At 43.8% G+C, this 15012-nt stretch overlaps 1 protein-coding gene across 2 annotated transcripts in view; it reads right to left on the reverse strand.

The window, feature by feature from the left end:
* Positions 1–290: 290 nt before the first annotated feature.
* Positions 291–15012, reverse strand: part of VAV1 (vav guanine nucleotide exchange factor 1) — an 84013-nt gene continuing 69291 nt past the window's right edge. The window contains exons 22-27 of one of the 2 annotated variants that reach the window (XM_017880010.1): positions 14616–14647; positions 9405–9521; positions 7231–7318; positions 5253–5367; positions 4134–4285; positions 291–598 (exon numbers count right to left, since the gene is read on the reverse strand). In XM_017880010.1, the coding sequence (XP_017735499.1) occupies positions 545–598; positions 4134–4285; positions 5253–5367; positions 7231–7318; positions 9405–9521; positions 14616–14647 (558 nt within the window). In that variant the 3' untranslated portion in view covers positions 291–544. The remainder of the gene's footprint in view (positions 599–4133; positions 4286–5252; positions 5368–7230; positions 7319–9404; positions 9522–14615; positions 14648–15012) is intronic. The other variant, XM_017880008.1, reaches the window with a different exon arrangement.

The following is a 15012-nucleotide window of genomic DNA, read 5'->3' on the forward strand; positions in this document are numbered from 1 at the left end:
CTTTGTCTGTGATTGGTGAGGGGCTTTGTCTGTGATTGGTGAGGGGCTTTGTCTGTGGATTGGTGAGGGGCTTTGTCTGTGATTGGTGAGGGGCTTTGTGATTGGTGAGGGGCTTTGTGATTGGTGAGGGACTTTGTAATTGGTGAGGGGCTTTTTCTGTGATTGATAAGGAGCGTTGTCTGTGATTGGTGAGGGGCTTTGTCTGTGATTGGTGAGGGGCTTTGTCGGTGTGGCACACTCTTTCCCCATCTCTCTCCTGGCAGGTCCTTCTGAACGACACCAGGCCTTCCATCCATCTTCATCCTTTTATTAAATGTAACCCCCTTGAGCCCATCTGCTTGAGGGGACCCAAGAGGAAATCGGGGTGTTATAAATTAACCGTGACAGGGCACTTCGCGGGAGCACCGCCAGATGGACGCTGGCCTCCTCCAGTCCATCCCAAAGTCTCCACCCGCCGGGAGCTGTCACAGCCCCTGGCCCCACTGCCTGACCACGCCGGGCTCAGAGCCTGGAGTTTCTCGTCTCTCTGCCAATGCACCAGGGCTCAGCAGTATTCAGAATAATCTTCCTCCACGTAGTTGGCAGGGAACCAGCCAACCTGGAAACAGATGAGGAGTTCATCAGAGCAGCCTTCGCACATCCTCCTACTGCCCTTCCACACACCAGGCAGGCTCCCTCCCACCTCAGGGCCTTTGCACCTGCTATTCCTTCTACCCCAGAAAACACATCACCCAACATACCCAAGGCTGACCACACACACACAGACACACACACACACACACATACACAGACATACACAGACATACACACACAGACACACACATACACACACATACACGCACACATACACACACACACACCCATTACCTCCTAAAAGTCTCTCCCTAAATGTCACTTTATCAGCAAGGCCTTCCTACCCACCCTATTCAAAATTGCAAGCTCCACCCGCCCCAGGACTCACTCCTTAGCCCCTTTCCTTTTTCTTTTCTTTTCTTTTTTTTTTTTTTTTTTTTTGAGACAGAGTCTTGCTCTGTCCCCCAGGCTGGAGTGCAATGGCGCAATCTCAGCTCACTGCAACCTCCACCTCCTGGGTTCCAGTGATTCTCCTGCCTCAGCCTCCCGATTAGCTGGGATTACAGGCGCCTGCCACTACACCCGGCTAATTGTTTTGTATTTTTAGTAGAGACGGGGTTTCACCATGTTGGCCAGGCTGGTTTCAAACTTCGGACCTCCGGTGATCTGCCCGTCTCAGCCTCCCAAAATGCTAGGATTACAGGCATGAGCCACCACGCCTGGACCCCGTTTTGTGCTTTATCTTTCTCTATAGCACCTATCACCATCGGATTCATTATGTATCATTTGATTATTTACAAGCTTTATGTCTGTTCCCCTCCCTGCAACTACAATGTGAGCTTTACAAGGGAGAATTTTTTTTTTTTTTTTTTTTTTTTGAGACAGAATCTCACTCTGTTGCCCAGGCTGGAGTGCAGTGGCACGATCTCGGCTCACCACAACCTCCGCCTCCTGGGTTCAAGGAATTCTCCTGCCTCAGCTTAACGAGTAGCTGGGATTACAGGTGTATGTCACCATGTCCAGCTAATTTTTTTGTATCTTTAGTTAAGACAGGGTTTCACCATGTTGGCCAGGCGAGTCTCAAACTCCTCTCCTCAAGTGATCAACCCACCTTGAACTCCCAAAGTGCTCGGATTACAAGCATGAGCCACCACGCCTGGCCAGCAGGGATTTTTGTCTGTATTAATTGTCACTGAATCCCAAGAGCCTAGAACAGTTCCTGGCACACAGTAGCTACTTGATGAATATTTGTTGGCTGGATGGATAGATGAATGGATGGATTATTGGATTGATGGGTAGGTGGATAGGTAGAAAGAAAGAAAGAAAGAAAGAAAGAAAGAAAGAAAGAAAGAAAGAAAGAAAGAAAGAAAGAAAGAAAGAAAGAAAATAGATAGATAGATAGATAGATAGATAATAGATAGGTAATGGATGGATGGATGGATGGATGGATGGATGGATGGATAGATGAATGGGTGGATGGATACATGCTTTGGTGGATGGTGGTTGGATGGATGGATGGATGAATTAATGGCCTGGTGGGTAGGTAGATGGATGGATAAATATAGAGACAGATTAACAGATGGCTGCATGCATAGATAGATGGATGGATGCACAGACAGAAATGGATGAACAGATGTTGGATGGATGGTGGATTAATGGATAGATTAATGTTTTAATGAGTGGATAGGTGGATGGATGAATAGAGACAGATAGGTGAATGGAAGGGTGGGTGGATGAATGGATAGATGCATAGGTTGAGATGGATGGATGCACAGATGAATGGATGATTTGTGGATGGATGGATGGATGGATGGATGGATAGATGGATGGACGGATGAATGAATCCTTTACATCCCAATCCTTCCTCAATGCTCCAAAAGCCTCTCTCAAACCCTAATTGTCCTCCACTGCTCATTAAACTGACCCTCCAATGTTTTAACAAAACTCCTTATCTATGCAATTATCCAGATCATTTTTTCTTGTATGTTTTCCCCAGTAGAATGTAAGCTTTAACCACTGTCCTTGTCATCATCACACAAATATTTCTAAGAAATCATCATAATCAAGGCGGAATTCTAGAGACTGAGAAGTCATCAGTGGATGAAATAAAGAAAGTGCTCTGCCTTCATGGAACAAAAATAAGAACTTGGCAGAAACAAGTGGGCTTGAAGAGCCCTGAGGTCTATTCCACTCCTTAGAGTCGGAATTCAAGCAGGCAAGTGAGCACAGTGGTTTAGTCCCAGCTCTACCTCTTTGTATATTCAGTACTGATTAGGCACCTACTATGTGCCAGGCACTCACTGTCCCAAGCACTGGTGTGATGTTGCAGTGAGCAAGACAGACACGGATCCCTGCCTCCTGCCTCGACGTTTTCCAAACATGCCAACCACCCTCTCACCCCAGGGCCTTTGCACACGCTGGTCCTTTTGTCTGGAACACTTTGCCCTAACACATCTACAACGTTTTCACTTGGATGACTTTATTTATCCCTTATTAATCAGTTTGGCCTTTCAGAAGTCATTCCGATCTGCTCCTAGGGTGGATCAGGGGCTCCCTCAGTGCTCCCACGTGGACCTGCGATTTTCCACCACAGTCTCTTTTATTCTTTCTTTCTGTCTTTTCTTTTCTTTTTTTTTTTTTTGAGATACAATCTCGCTCTGTCACCCACTGGAGTGCAGTGGCGTGATCTTCGTTCACTGCAAGCTCCGCCTCCTAGGTTCATGCCTTTCTCCTGCCTCAGCCTCCCAAGTAGCTGGGATTACAGGCACTCGTTACCATGCCCAGTTAATGTTTTTTGTATTTTTAGTAGAGACAGGGTTTCACCATGTTAACCAGGATGGTCTTAATCTCCTGACCTCATGATCCACCCACCTTGGCCTCCCAAAGTGCTGGGATTACAGGCGTGACCCACTGAGCCTGGCCTCTTCTATTTCTTTTTAAAGACAGGATCTTGTTCTGTTGCCCAGGCTAGAGTGCAGTGCCACAATCATAGCTCACTGCAGCCTCCAACTCCTGGACTCAAGCAATCCTCCTACCTCAGCCTCCCGAGTACCTGGGACTACAAGCACACACTACCACACCCAACTAATGTTTTTATTTTTATTTATGGAGAGGTGGGATCTCACTATTTTAGCCAGACTGGTCTTGAATTTGTGGCCTCAAGAGATCCTCCCACCTCAGCCTCCCAAAGCACTAGGATTACAGGCATAAGCCACTGTGACCAGCACCCTTGTTAATCTTGACCACTCAGCGTCATGACTGCTTGGTTGTAAGTCTGTCCTCCACATTCGATTATAAGTTTCATGAGGGCAGTCCTTGTACCGTGCTTGTTTCTGTCTCCTTGGCACCCAGCACCATGTCTGTACACAGCAGGTGCTCAATACATGCAGGTAGGTTGCATCAATGCATAAATGACATCCCTGTGTCCCTTCCTTCCCTCCAACCAGGAGAGACCTCCACGGGAGCCACTCCTCATATTCTCCAGTCCCCAATTCCAGTCCCCTCCACCACCAGGTCAACCCCCATGCCTTCCGCCTGTCACCCAGCCCTGCCTGCCTCACCCGGCCATAGATCTCCCCTCGCCACCAGCCTTGCTGTCCCTTCTTGTTAAGGATCTTGATGATGTCACCCTCCTTGAGCGACAGCTCTGATCGGTCCCGGGCGCAGAAGTCATAGCGGGCTTTGGCTGTGCCAAAATACTTTGTGCTTCCCACTGTGGAGAGAGAACAGAACTGAGAAAAGGGTCTGGGGCAGATACGCACTCACTGTCGGGGGGCACAAGCTCTTGAGATGGCAACTCCAGGATAAAGGAGTTATCAGCGCTCTTAGTTGCAGAGTATTAGATGCCCTCTGCTGTAAGGGGATACAACTGTACTCCCAGCATCATCTTCCCATTCAAATTTAGAAAATAAGCCTTTTTTTTTTTTTTTTTTTTTTTTTTTTTTGAGATAGAGTCTCGCTCTGTTGCCCAGACTGGAGTGCGATGGCACGATCTCAGCTCACTGCAACCTATGCCTCCCGGGTTCAAGCGATTCTCCTGCCTCAGCCTCCTGAATAGCTGGGATTACAGGCCTGTGCCACCATGCCTGGCTGATTTTTATGTTTTTAGTAGAGATGGGGCTTCACCATGTTGGCCAGGCTGGTCTTGAACTCCTGACCTCAAGTGATCCACCCGCCTTGGCCTCCCGAAGTGCTGGAGTTACAGGCGTGAGCCACCGCGTCCTGCCGGAAAATAAAACTGTTTTGAATTTTATTTTGTTTTTTTATTTTGAGGCTGAGGCATGAGAATCCCTTGAACCCGGGAGTTGGGAGGCAAAGGTTGCAGTGAGCTAAGATTGCACCACTGCACTCCAGCCTAGGCGACAGAGTGAGACGTGAGACTCTGTCTCAAAAAATATATATATATATATATATGTGTGTGTGTGTATATATATATATGTATATGTATGTGTGTGTGTGTGTATGTATGTGTGTGTGTATATATATGTATGTGTGTGTGTATATATATGTATGTGTGTATATATATATGAAGGGATAGACAGGAGTGGAAAGAGGTTCCTGCTACTGCACAGATACGACCTCTGCAAACCCATTGGCAGGGGTGTCAGTGTCATCCCCAAACTTTCCCTCCACAATGGGAAGGGGCGGGGGCTGTAAGCCCCCACTCTGAGACCTCCTACCTGCTGGCTTGCTGATGGTCCTCTTCTCAGGCTCCTTGAAGGGGAACTGCAAGGTGGTGTCCAGAGACTTGAAGCAATCCTTTAGGGAGTTCTGCTGGTAAAACTCCACCAGCTCCTAGAAGGCGGACAACATGGCAGATGCTATCCCAGCAGGCCAGCCCATATGGGGGCAGAGCTAGGAAGAGCCATATGCAACTCCTCATATGAAGCAGGCCCTGCCTCTGGCCTGTTTGGCAAGTGACCCCTTGAATGTCCCCCATGATGAGGAGTTCATCACCTTCCTGAGCAGCCAGGACCATTTATGGGGAAGGTACCACATTGCCTAAAACAAGTTCTTCTAATAGTGGATTAATTCACTTCGTGATAAACTTGCCAGATAATTAGCTCGCCAAATTCAAAACCTTCTATGGGTGCCACGTGCCTTAATTTACAATTAACAATCATCATTGGACCAGATGCAGTGGCTCATGCCTGTAATCTCAGCACCTTGGGAAGCCAACGTGGGAGGATCACTTGAAGCCAAGAGTTCAAGACCAGCCTGGGCAACATAGCAAGATCCCATCTCTACAAAATATTAAAAAATTAGCCAGGCATGACAGTGCATGCCTGTATTCCCAGCTCCTCAGGAGGCTGAGGAAGGAGGATTGCCTGAGCCCAGGGGTTTGAAGCTACAGTGAGCTATGATCACAACACTGCACTCTAGCCTGGGCCACAGAGCAAGACCCTGTCTCTTGTATTTTTTTTTAAAGTAAACCTATATGAAAGATTCATAGATACTCATTACCCTATTCCAACAACTTGTCTGAAATTTTCAGAAGTTAAAATTGGGGAATGTGTTTCAGAATAAAAGTATGGAGAAAAAAAGAGATTTGTTGAATAAATTAAACTTTGGGGGAGTCAAGGATCCATTTGAGAATTGAGTGAAATCTAAGACAAAAAATATAGATGCATGCACAATTCTGGACTTTCTTTCAGAGGACTCAGCTTCTCAAGGGCTCACAGACCATGGGTAAAAACCATATGCCTTAGACCACTAGGCCTAAAATGTCTAAAATATGGCTGAAAATTACAAGGCACCAAACAGAAGAACATTCAAAAGGCATTTGAATTATTGCCGAAACAATTATGCAGCAGATTAGGCAAAGACAAGCTATGAGTCTGCCATTCAGTGAAGCTAGATGAGGAGTAAACCTCAGTTTTACCCATCTGTGAAATGGGAACTCAGAAAGAAGGTTGAGGGGATTAATTAGGTTCCTATCTATAACATATTTGAGGGCTGAATGCAGTAACTCACACCTGTAATCCCAACACTTTGGGAGGCCAAGACAGAAGGATTATTTGAGCCCAGGAGTTCAAGGCCAGCCTGAGCAACAAAGCAAGTCCCCATCTCTACAAAAAAAAAAAATTTTTTAATTAGCCAGGCATGATGGTGCATGCCTATAGTCCCAGCTACTCAGGAGGCTGAGGCGAGAGGATTATTTAGCCCAGGAATTTGAGGCTGCAGTGTACTATGATTGCACCACTGCACTCCAGCCTGGGCAACAGAGCAAGACTCTGTCTCTCTCTCTCTATCTATATAAACAAAGAGACACACATATACACATATATACTACATATGTATACATACATATACATACATATGTAGTATATATGTAAGTAAAATGTAAATACACACATACATATATGATATATACATATATACGCACATACATATATACATAATATACGTATATATGTATAAATAAAATTTAAAAATTAATATATCTTACACTTAAATGCTCTGTCAATACTCAACTGCTGTTAGTCATTATTACTCCCATTGTTCATCATTAAGAATATAAGTTTAAGGTCACTTGCACTGTAGTGCCACTGGAGGGGGGTCACCCTGAATGTAGGAAAAGGGGGTCCCAAGGCGCAGGTGCAGGGAGGGTCCTCCTAGGTTCTGGAAAACTGGGGTTGAGCGGACATTGACCCTTACCGTAAGCCCCCGGAAAGCCTTTTTCTCTGTGATCCGGTACAGTCCCTCTGCTGTCATGATTTTAATGTGCTTGACCTCGACGTTATATCTGGAACCAGATGGTCACCGGACCCTGAGTCCAGGGACTGGAACCCAAACCCTGAAGCTGTCCCAACAGAACCCATTCCCTGGGCCCTTTGCTACTCTAAGCCTTCATGTCTTCCTCTCGTAGAAGAGGAATCATCTTCCCTGACTCACAGGTTTGTTGAGAAGTCAGTAGGACCTTGTAAAGAAAGCAGTGTTCTAGAATAGATAGGAAGAGACCTCCCCGTCCACCAATATAGACGACCACAGGATATAAAGGAAGAGGGAAGAGAGACCCATTTCTGTCAATATGGTGGACATAGACTAAAAGGGGCCTTGGAGGAGACCTCCACTCCTGCTCATCTGGCAAACTAGATGAAAAACAAACAAATAAACAAACAACAACAACAAAAAAAAACCTCTTCCTATTACAAAAACCCTAGGAATGTTGAGAAAAAAAAAAAAATGCTGAGCTCTAAAAAAAAAGTAAGGGAAATTCACAGGAGCCAAAAATAAAAACGAAATTACAAACTCAGCAACATGTGAGAGAAGGGAATTCTTCTGCACTGTGGGTTGGAATGTAAATTGGTTCAGCCACTGTGGAAAGCAGTTTGGAGGTTTCTCAAAGAACTAAAAACAGAACCACCATTTGATTCAGCAACCCCAGGACTGGGTATCTACCCAAAGGAGAAAGTAATTGTGTTGCCAAAAAGACACACGCCCTCGTACGTTCGTCACAGCACCACTCACTATAGCAAAGACCTGGAGTCAACCCAGGTGCCCATCAACAGTGGACTGGATAAGAAAATGTGGTACATATACACTATGGAATACTATACAGCCACAAAAAAGAATAAGATCATGTGTACTGCAGCAGTGTGGATGCACTGGGTGTTATTATCCTAAGCCAATTAACACAGAAACAGAAAACCCAATAGCCCATGTTCTCACTTATAAGCAGGGATTAAACATTGGGTACACATGGACATAAAGATGGGAACAATATTGGCCAGGCACGGTGGCTCACGCCTGTAATCCCAGCACGTTGGGAATCCGAAGCCGGTGGATCACCTGAGGTCAGGAGTTTGAGACCAACCTGGCCAACATGGTGAAACTGCCCCGCCCCCACCACCCCACTGTCTCTACTAAAAATACAAAAAAATTAGCCGGGCATGGTGACATGCACCTGTAATCCCAGCTACTCAAGAGGCTGAGGCAGAAGAATCGCTTGAACCTGGGAGGTAGAGGTTGCAGTGAGCTGAGATCTCACCACTGCACTCTAGCCTGGGCAATAGAGAGAGACTCTGTCATAAATAAATAAATAAATAAATAAATAAATAAATAAAATTTTTAAAAATTAGAAATTCCTGGAAANCATAAATAAATAAATAAATAAATAAATAAATAAATAAAATTTTTAAAAATTAGAAATTCCTGGAAATTAAAAAAAAAAAAGAAAAAGATATATATATATATGAAAATTGGTTAAAAATAAAAGCCTTCAGGCCAGGCACGATGGCTCATGCCTGTAATCCCAGCACATTGGGAGGCCAAGGCAGGTGGATCACTTGAGGTCAGGAGTTTGAGACCAGGCTGACCAACATGGAGAAACCCCATCTCTACTAAAACTACAAAAATTAGCTGGGCATGGTGGCGGGCGCCTGTAATCCCAGCTACTCGGGAGTCTGAGGCAGGAGAATCGCTTGAACCCGGGAGGCAGAGGTTGCAGTAAGCTGAGATCACGCCACTGCACTCCAGCCTGGGAGACAGAGGGACTCTGTCTCAAAAAAAAAAAAAAAAAAAAGAAAAGAAAAGAAAAAGAAAAAAAAAAGAGAAAAAATAAAGGTCAGGGTGACAGAGGGAGACTGACTCTAATTAATTAATTAATTTTTAAAAGTCTTTTTGAGCCTCTATAGGAATCATATCTCTTTCTTGTGGTTGTCAATGAAATGAAATAAGAAAGGCGAAAGGCACTCGGGAGCCAGCAGGGGTTCAGTAAAAGGTGGACGTTATTACTGTACACTTCTATAAAGTAAAACCTGGATATCCTTTTTCCCAGGCCCACAGGGCCCAGGCCCCAAAAGGGTATGGGTCAGGGAGAGAGGAGTTACTTAATGCTGATGGCAAATTCTGCTGCATCCTTCACCCTCTGCCGCACCAAGAAAGTCCCGTCCGAGCGGTTGGCGAGGATGCTTTCTGCCCCTGCCCGTTCCATGGGGCCTGCGTACCTGCAAAGAGACACCAAAGACAGAGGTGGCACGGCCCCCGTGCCTGGGTCCCCCTATTGCCATATGGAGGCTGCCTTTCCCCCTGAATCTCTTTGATTTTTTTAAGTTGGTGACAGCCTGGATCTAATAGCCGTTCAGCACCAAGGTAGGCCCCGTGGAGGCAGGGGCCGGAGCCCAAGCATGGGGAGCGGGCTTCCACTTCTGTAGGTCACCACCAAGGTCTGACACACGGACTCGGGGGGATGGCTCAGCCCTTTGGGTCTGGCTGGGTCTCTGGAATTTGGCGATGGCTTCGCCGGGCATTTCCTGAAGGCTCACTGTGTGCCCATCTCCATGGTCACCCGGACAGAAGTAGGGCCAGGCACGATGGCTCACGCCTGGAGAATGAGTCACGAGCCTCAGGTGCAAAATATAAGTGAGAGCCAAAAAACCCAGTCATCAAGGTAAATGACGGTAAGTAAAACACTCAGTATTCTAATACAATATTCTTAGAAATCACAATGAATAAAAAATCAGCCATCAAAAGGGAAGCAGCACTGACATGGCCTACAATAGAGATGAGCCTTCAAAACCTCGCACTCAGTGAGGGAAGGCAGGAACGAACGGCCACACCATGTGGGATTCCACTTGTAGGAAATGTCCAGGACAGGCCAGTCCGCAGAGACAGGAAGGAGACTCTTGGTTCCCGGGGGCTGCGGGAGGCAGGAGCAACTGCCCGGGATGGGGTTTCTCTTGGGGGTGATGAGAATGTTTTGGAGCCAAATGGCGGTGATGGCGGCGCAGCATTGCAAATATACTAAATGCCACTGGCCGGGCGCGGTGGCTCACGCCTGTAATCCCAGCACTTTGGGAGGCCGAGGTGGGCGAATCACAAGGTCAGGAGTTCGAGACCAGCCTGGGCAACATGATGAAACCCTGTCTCTACTAAACAAAAATTAGCTGGGCTTGATGGCGGGCACCTGTAATCCCAGCTATTCAGGAGGCTGAGGCAGGAGAATCGCTTGAACTCGGAAGGCGGAGGTTGCAGTGAGCTGAGATCACACCACTGCACTCCAGCCCAGGCAACAGAGAGAAACTGTCTCCAAAACAAAAAACAAAAAAAAGCCACTGAATGTAAATGTAACGTGAATATATTTATAATGTGAACATAAATATTCAATATAAATAATAGTTATATATAATATATAACATATAATCATTATATAATAATATATAACTATTTATATTGTAGATAGCTATATATAATAATTATAGTTATCTATAACTCTATAATATATAATATGAATATAATATAAATATACATGTAATATTTATATTACATAGACTACACCATATATAGTCTATGTAAATGTAAAATATATGGTATAACATATAATATACTATAAATGTAAATGGACAACATAAATAATACATGTTAATTATATGTAATACATAATATATAATTTTTTTTTTTAGACAGAGCCTTGCTCTGTCAACCAGGCTGGAGTGCAGTGGCACGGTCTTGGCTCACTGCAATCTCTGCCTCCTGGGTTCAAGCGATTCTCCAGCCTCAGCCTCCCAAGTAGCTGGGATTACAGGTGCACACCACCACACCCAGCTAATTTTTTGTACTTTTAGTAGAGGCGGGGTTTCACCATGTAGGCCAAGTTGGTCTTGAACTCTTGACCTCAAGTGATCCACCCGCCTCAGCTTCCCAAAGTGCTGGGATTACAGGCGTGAGCCACCACGCCCAGCCCATAATACATAATTTCATATAAGCATAAATATCTCATGTTAATGTAATGTATATTATAGTGTATAATGTGCAACATGATAGAAATGTAACATACAATAAGGAATATTAATTATGTGTAATATATAATTATACATAGTATATAAGTTTATATAAGTGTAAATATGTCATGTTAATGTAAATGTATATTAAATATATAATGTACAATATGACGTAAATGTAACATTATATAAATAATACATATTAATTATGCATAATATATAATTTTATGTCACCTAACATAATGCAAATGTAAATATGTAATATATAAAGCTACAGTATAGTGTAAACATAAATGTGCAATATAAATAATAAATGTTAATTATCTAGAATATATAGCATAATATAAAGGTAAATCTGTAATATAAATACGTTATGATATATGGTATAATATGTGATATAAGATATAAATGTAAATATACAATATAAAGAATAAATGTTAGTTATATATTATGTGTAATTGTATATAAATGTAAATAGGTAATATATAAATCTATATTATAATATATTGTATACTGTATAATATAATATAAACAAATGTGCAATATAAATAAAAAGCATTAATTTGTGATAATACATAGCATAATATAAATATATATTATGATATGTGGCATAATATATAATAGGTTATAAGCATAAATACACAATGTAAAGAGTAAGTATTAATTATAAATCATATGTAATTGCATATAATATCTAACATCATGTAAATGTTAATATGTAATATAAATGTAAATATGAATAGAAATAGAAATGCCAGTAACCATTACAAGGTTAATTTTATATTGTATGAATTTCACCTCATTTTTTAAAATTTAATTTATTATTATTATTTTTTGAGACAGAGTCTCACTCTGTCGCCCAGGCTGGAGTGCAATGGCGCGATCTCGGCTCACTGGAAGCTCCACCTCCCAGGTTCAAGCGATTCCCCTGCCTCAGCCTCCCGAGTAGCTGGGACTACAGGCGTGCGTCACCATGCCCAGCTAATTTTTGTATTTTTAGCAGAGACAGGGTTTCACCATGTTGCCCAGGCTGGTCTTGAACTCCTGATCTCAAGTGATCCACCTGCCTTGGCCTCCGAAAGGGCTGGGATTACAGGCATGAGCCACCACGTCCAGCCGAATTTCACCTCAATTTTACAAAATGATTGCAAATCTGGTTCAAGTTGGTGTTTAACATTTTTTTTTTAATGAATGCAAAGAAACCATGATGAACAAACGTCAAATTTTTGAATAAAGACAGAATCTGACTGCCTGACTCACCTCACCCACCTCCTCTTAGTCCCGGCTCTATTGGGCCCTGTCTTTAGTTACAATTTTGATATTTGTTCATCTCAAATTTTTTTTGCCTTGTTTTTGATTTTTTAATGTTGCATTAAAACATGATGGAACTTAATCACTGAGATTTTCAGCATCCCCTTAAACCTTGCACCCACAAGAGAGCCCCCCTGGTCTCACCCTGGTCCCCACCCCACTGACCACATCTTGGCGTGGAAGGGCAGAAGGAGCGCTAACACAAGAGACCATGGTTCAAATCCTGACCCTGCCCCTTGAGCATTCTAAGACCTCGACAACTGGTTTTGCCTCTCTGGGCCTCAATTTCCTCTTCTGAAAAGAGGGAGATGCCATAGATGCACGTTTTTTATAAATGGCAATAGTGCACCTGCTACTATGTGGTAGGCACTTAGAAGGTGGGAGCGTCAGGCAGTCGTGGCGGCTCACACCTGTAATCCCAGAACTTTGGGAGGCCAAGGCGAGTGGATCACATGAGGTCATGAGTTCAAGACCAGCCTGGCCAACATGGTGAAACCCTGTCTTTACTAAAAATATAAAACATTAGCTGGGTGTGGTGGCAGGTGCCTGTAATCCCAGCTACTCGGGAGGCTGAGGCAGGAGAATCGCTTGAACCTGGGAGGTGGAGGTTGCAGTGAGCCGAGATCACACCACTGCACTCCAGCCTGGGCGACAAGAAGATGGGAGCATAATCATGCTGTGTTTTATTACTAGCAAGAGATGGTAAACTGAGGCACTGAGGCTTTGGGTTCAAATCCCATCTCCATCACCTCCTCACCATGTGACGTTAAGTAAGTCACTTCCCCTCAGCCTCCTTTGAAAAAAAAAAAAAAAAAGAAGAAGAAAAGAAAAAAGTAGGGGACAGGGAGAAAGAATGAAATCTATTTTCCAAAGGGCTTTTGTGAAAATTAAAGAAGCTCATTAAAGAGCTGAGGTGCCAGCAATTGTTCAACGCACCATTCTTTTATGTGCCATCAAGAAAGAACATTTCCTGCCTATAAAATTCAGCCAAAGATGGATACTGTGGATCGCAAGAGCCATTTCAATGACAGAGATATTCCAATGTGAAGGAAAAAAAAAACATGCATCTTAGAACAGATTAAATGTAGTAATAACAACAACTAATGCTGTATAAAGTCCTCATTATGTGTCAGGATCAGGACTAAGCACTTGATAGACTCATTTACACCTCCTAACAACACTATGAAGTAGATACTGTGATTAAGCTGTTTTCCAGAGAGGAATGCTGAAACAGAGAGAGGTTAAGTTACCAGCCCAAGGTCACACAGCTAGGTAAGGTTGGGGTCAGAATTTGAATCCAGGTCACAGGCCCCAAAAGCCACACTGTAAACCTCCACCCCTATATGCTTGACATGCTGTAGGTGCAAAACAAACAAACAAGCAAGACAAAAAATCCTACAAAACAACTGGGACTGTCATGACCATCACCACCACCATCATCATCATCATCATTGTCATTGTCATCATCGTTACCATCACCACCGCCATCATTATCACCATCATCACCATCGTCATCATCATCACTGTCATCATTGTCATCATCATCATTGTTACCATCACCACCATCATCATTATCATCATCATCATTGTCGTCATCATCATCATCACCATCACCATCATCATCATCATCACTACCATCACCACCATCATCATCGTCATCATCATGATGTTACCATCACCATATCATCATTATCACCATCGTCACATCATCATCATCGTCATCATCATCATCGTTACCATCACCACCATCATCATCATCATCACCATTATCGTCATCATCATCGTAACTATTTTCTTTCCAACAAGACTATCATCTCCCAAGATCAGGGGCCCTCCTTTGTCCTTCCCATTCCCAGTAGCCCCCAGCCCAGAGCTAGATTCAGAAGTCAGTGCTCAGGGAACACAGAATGCATACATAACTAATTGGATCAGAGGTTCCTCCCATACCCAGCCTGGAACCCCAACCCAGAAACCTCTCATTGAAACAAAATAAGAAATGTTTCTACTCACCAGAGATGAACAGACAGGTCCTGAGGAGGGCCCTAAGAACACAGAGAGAGACCCCGACTTAGTGTAAAGACCCCAGCGTGACAGCAGAGGGCAGGGCATTTCATTCCTTCCTTCCTTCCTTCCTTCATTCATTCCACTTGCGTTTAGTGAGTGTCTATTATGTGCCAGGCACTGTGGTACTCTTTGGGGATAAAGTCCCAGAATATCGGAGGAGAGACTGTCCCAGTGTCGTATAAGGCAGGGGTTCTCTTCCAGCAGTTTATCATAACCTTCAAGTCAAGGATGGTTTTTACATTTTTAGATGGTTGGCAAAAATCAAAAGAAATTTTTTTATATATATTTTTAGGGACAGAGTCTCACTATGTTGTCCAGGTTGGAGTGCAGTGGCACAATCATA

The sequence above is a fragment of the Rhinopithecus bieti genome, unplaced genomic scaffold (assembly GCF_001698545.2).
Source record: "Rhinopithecus bieti isolate Rb0 unplaced genomic scaffold, ASM169854v2 scaffold_10589, whole genome shotgun sequence".
NCBI lineage: Eukaryota > Metazoa > Chordata > Mammalia > Primates > Cercopithecidae > Rhinopithecus > Rhinopithecus bieti.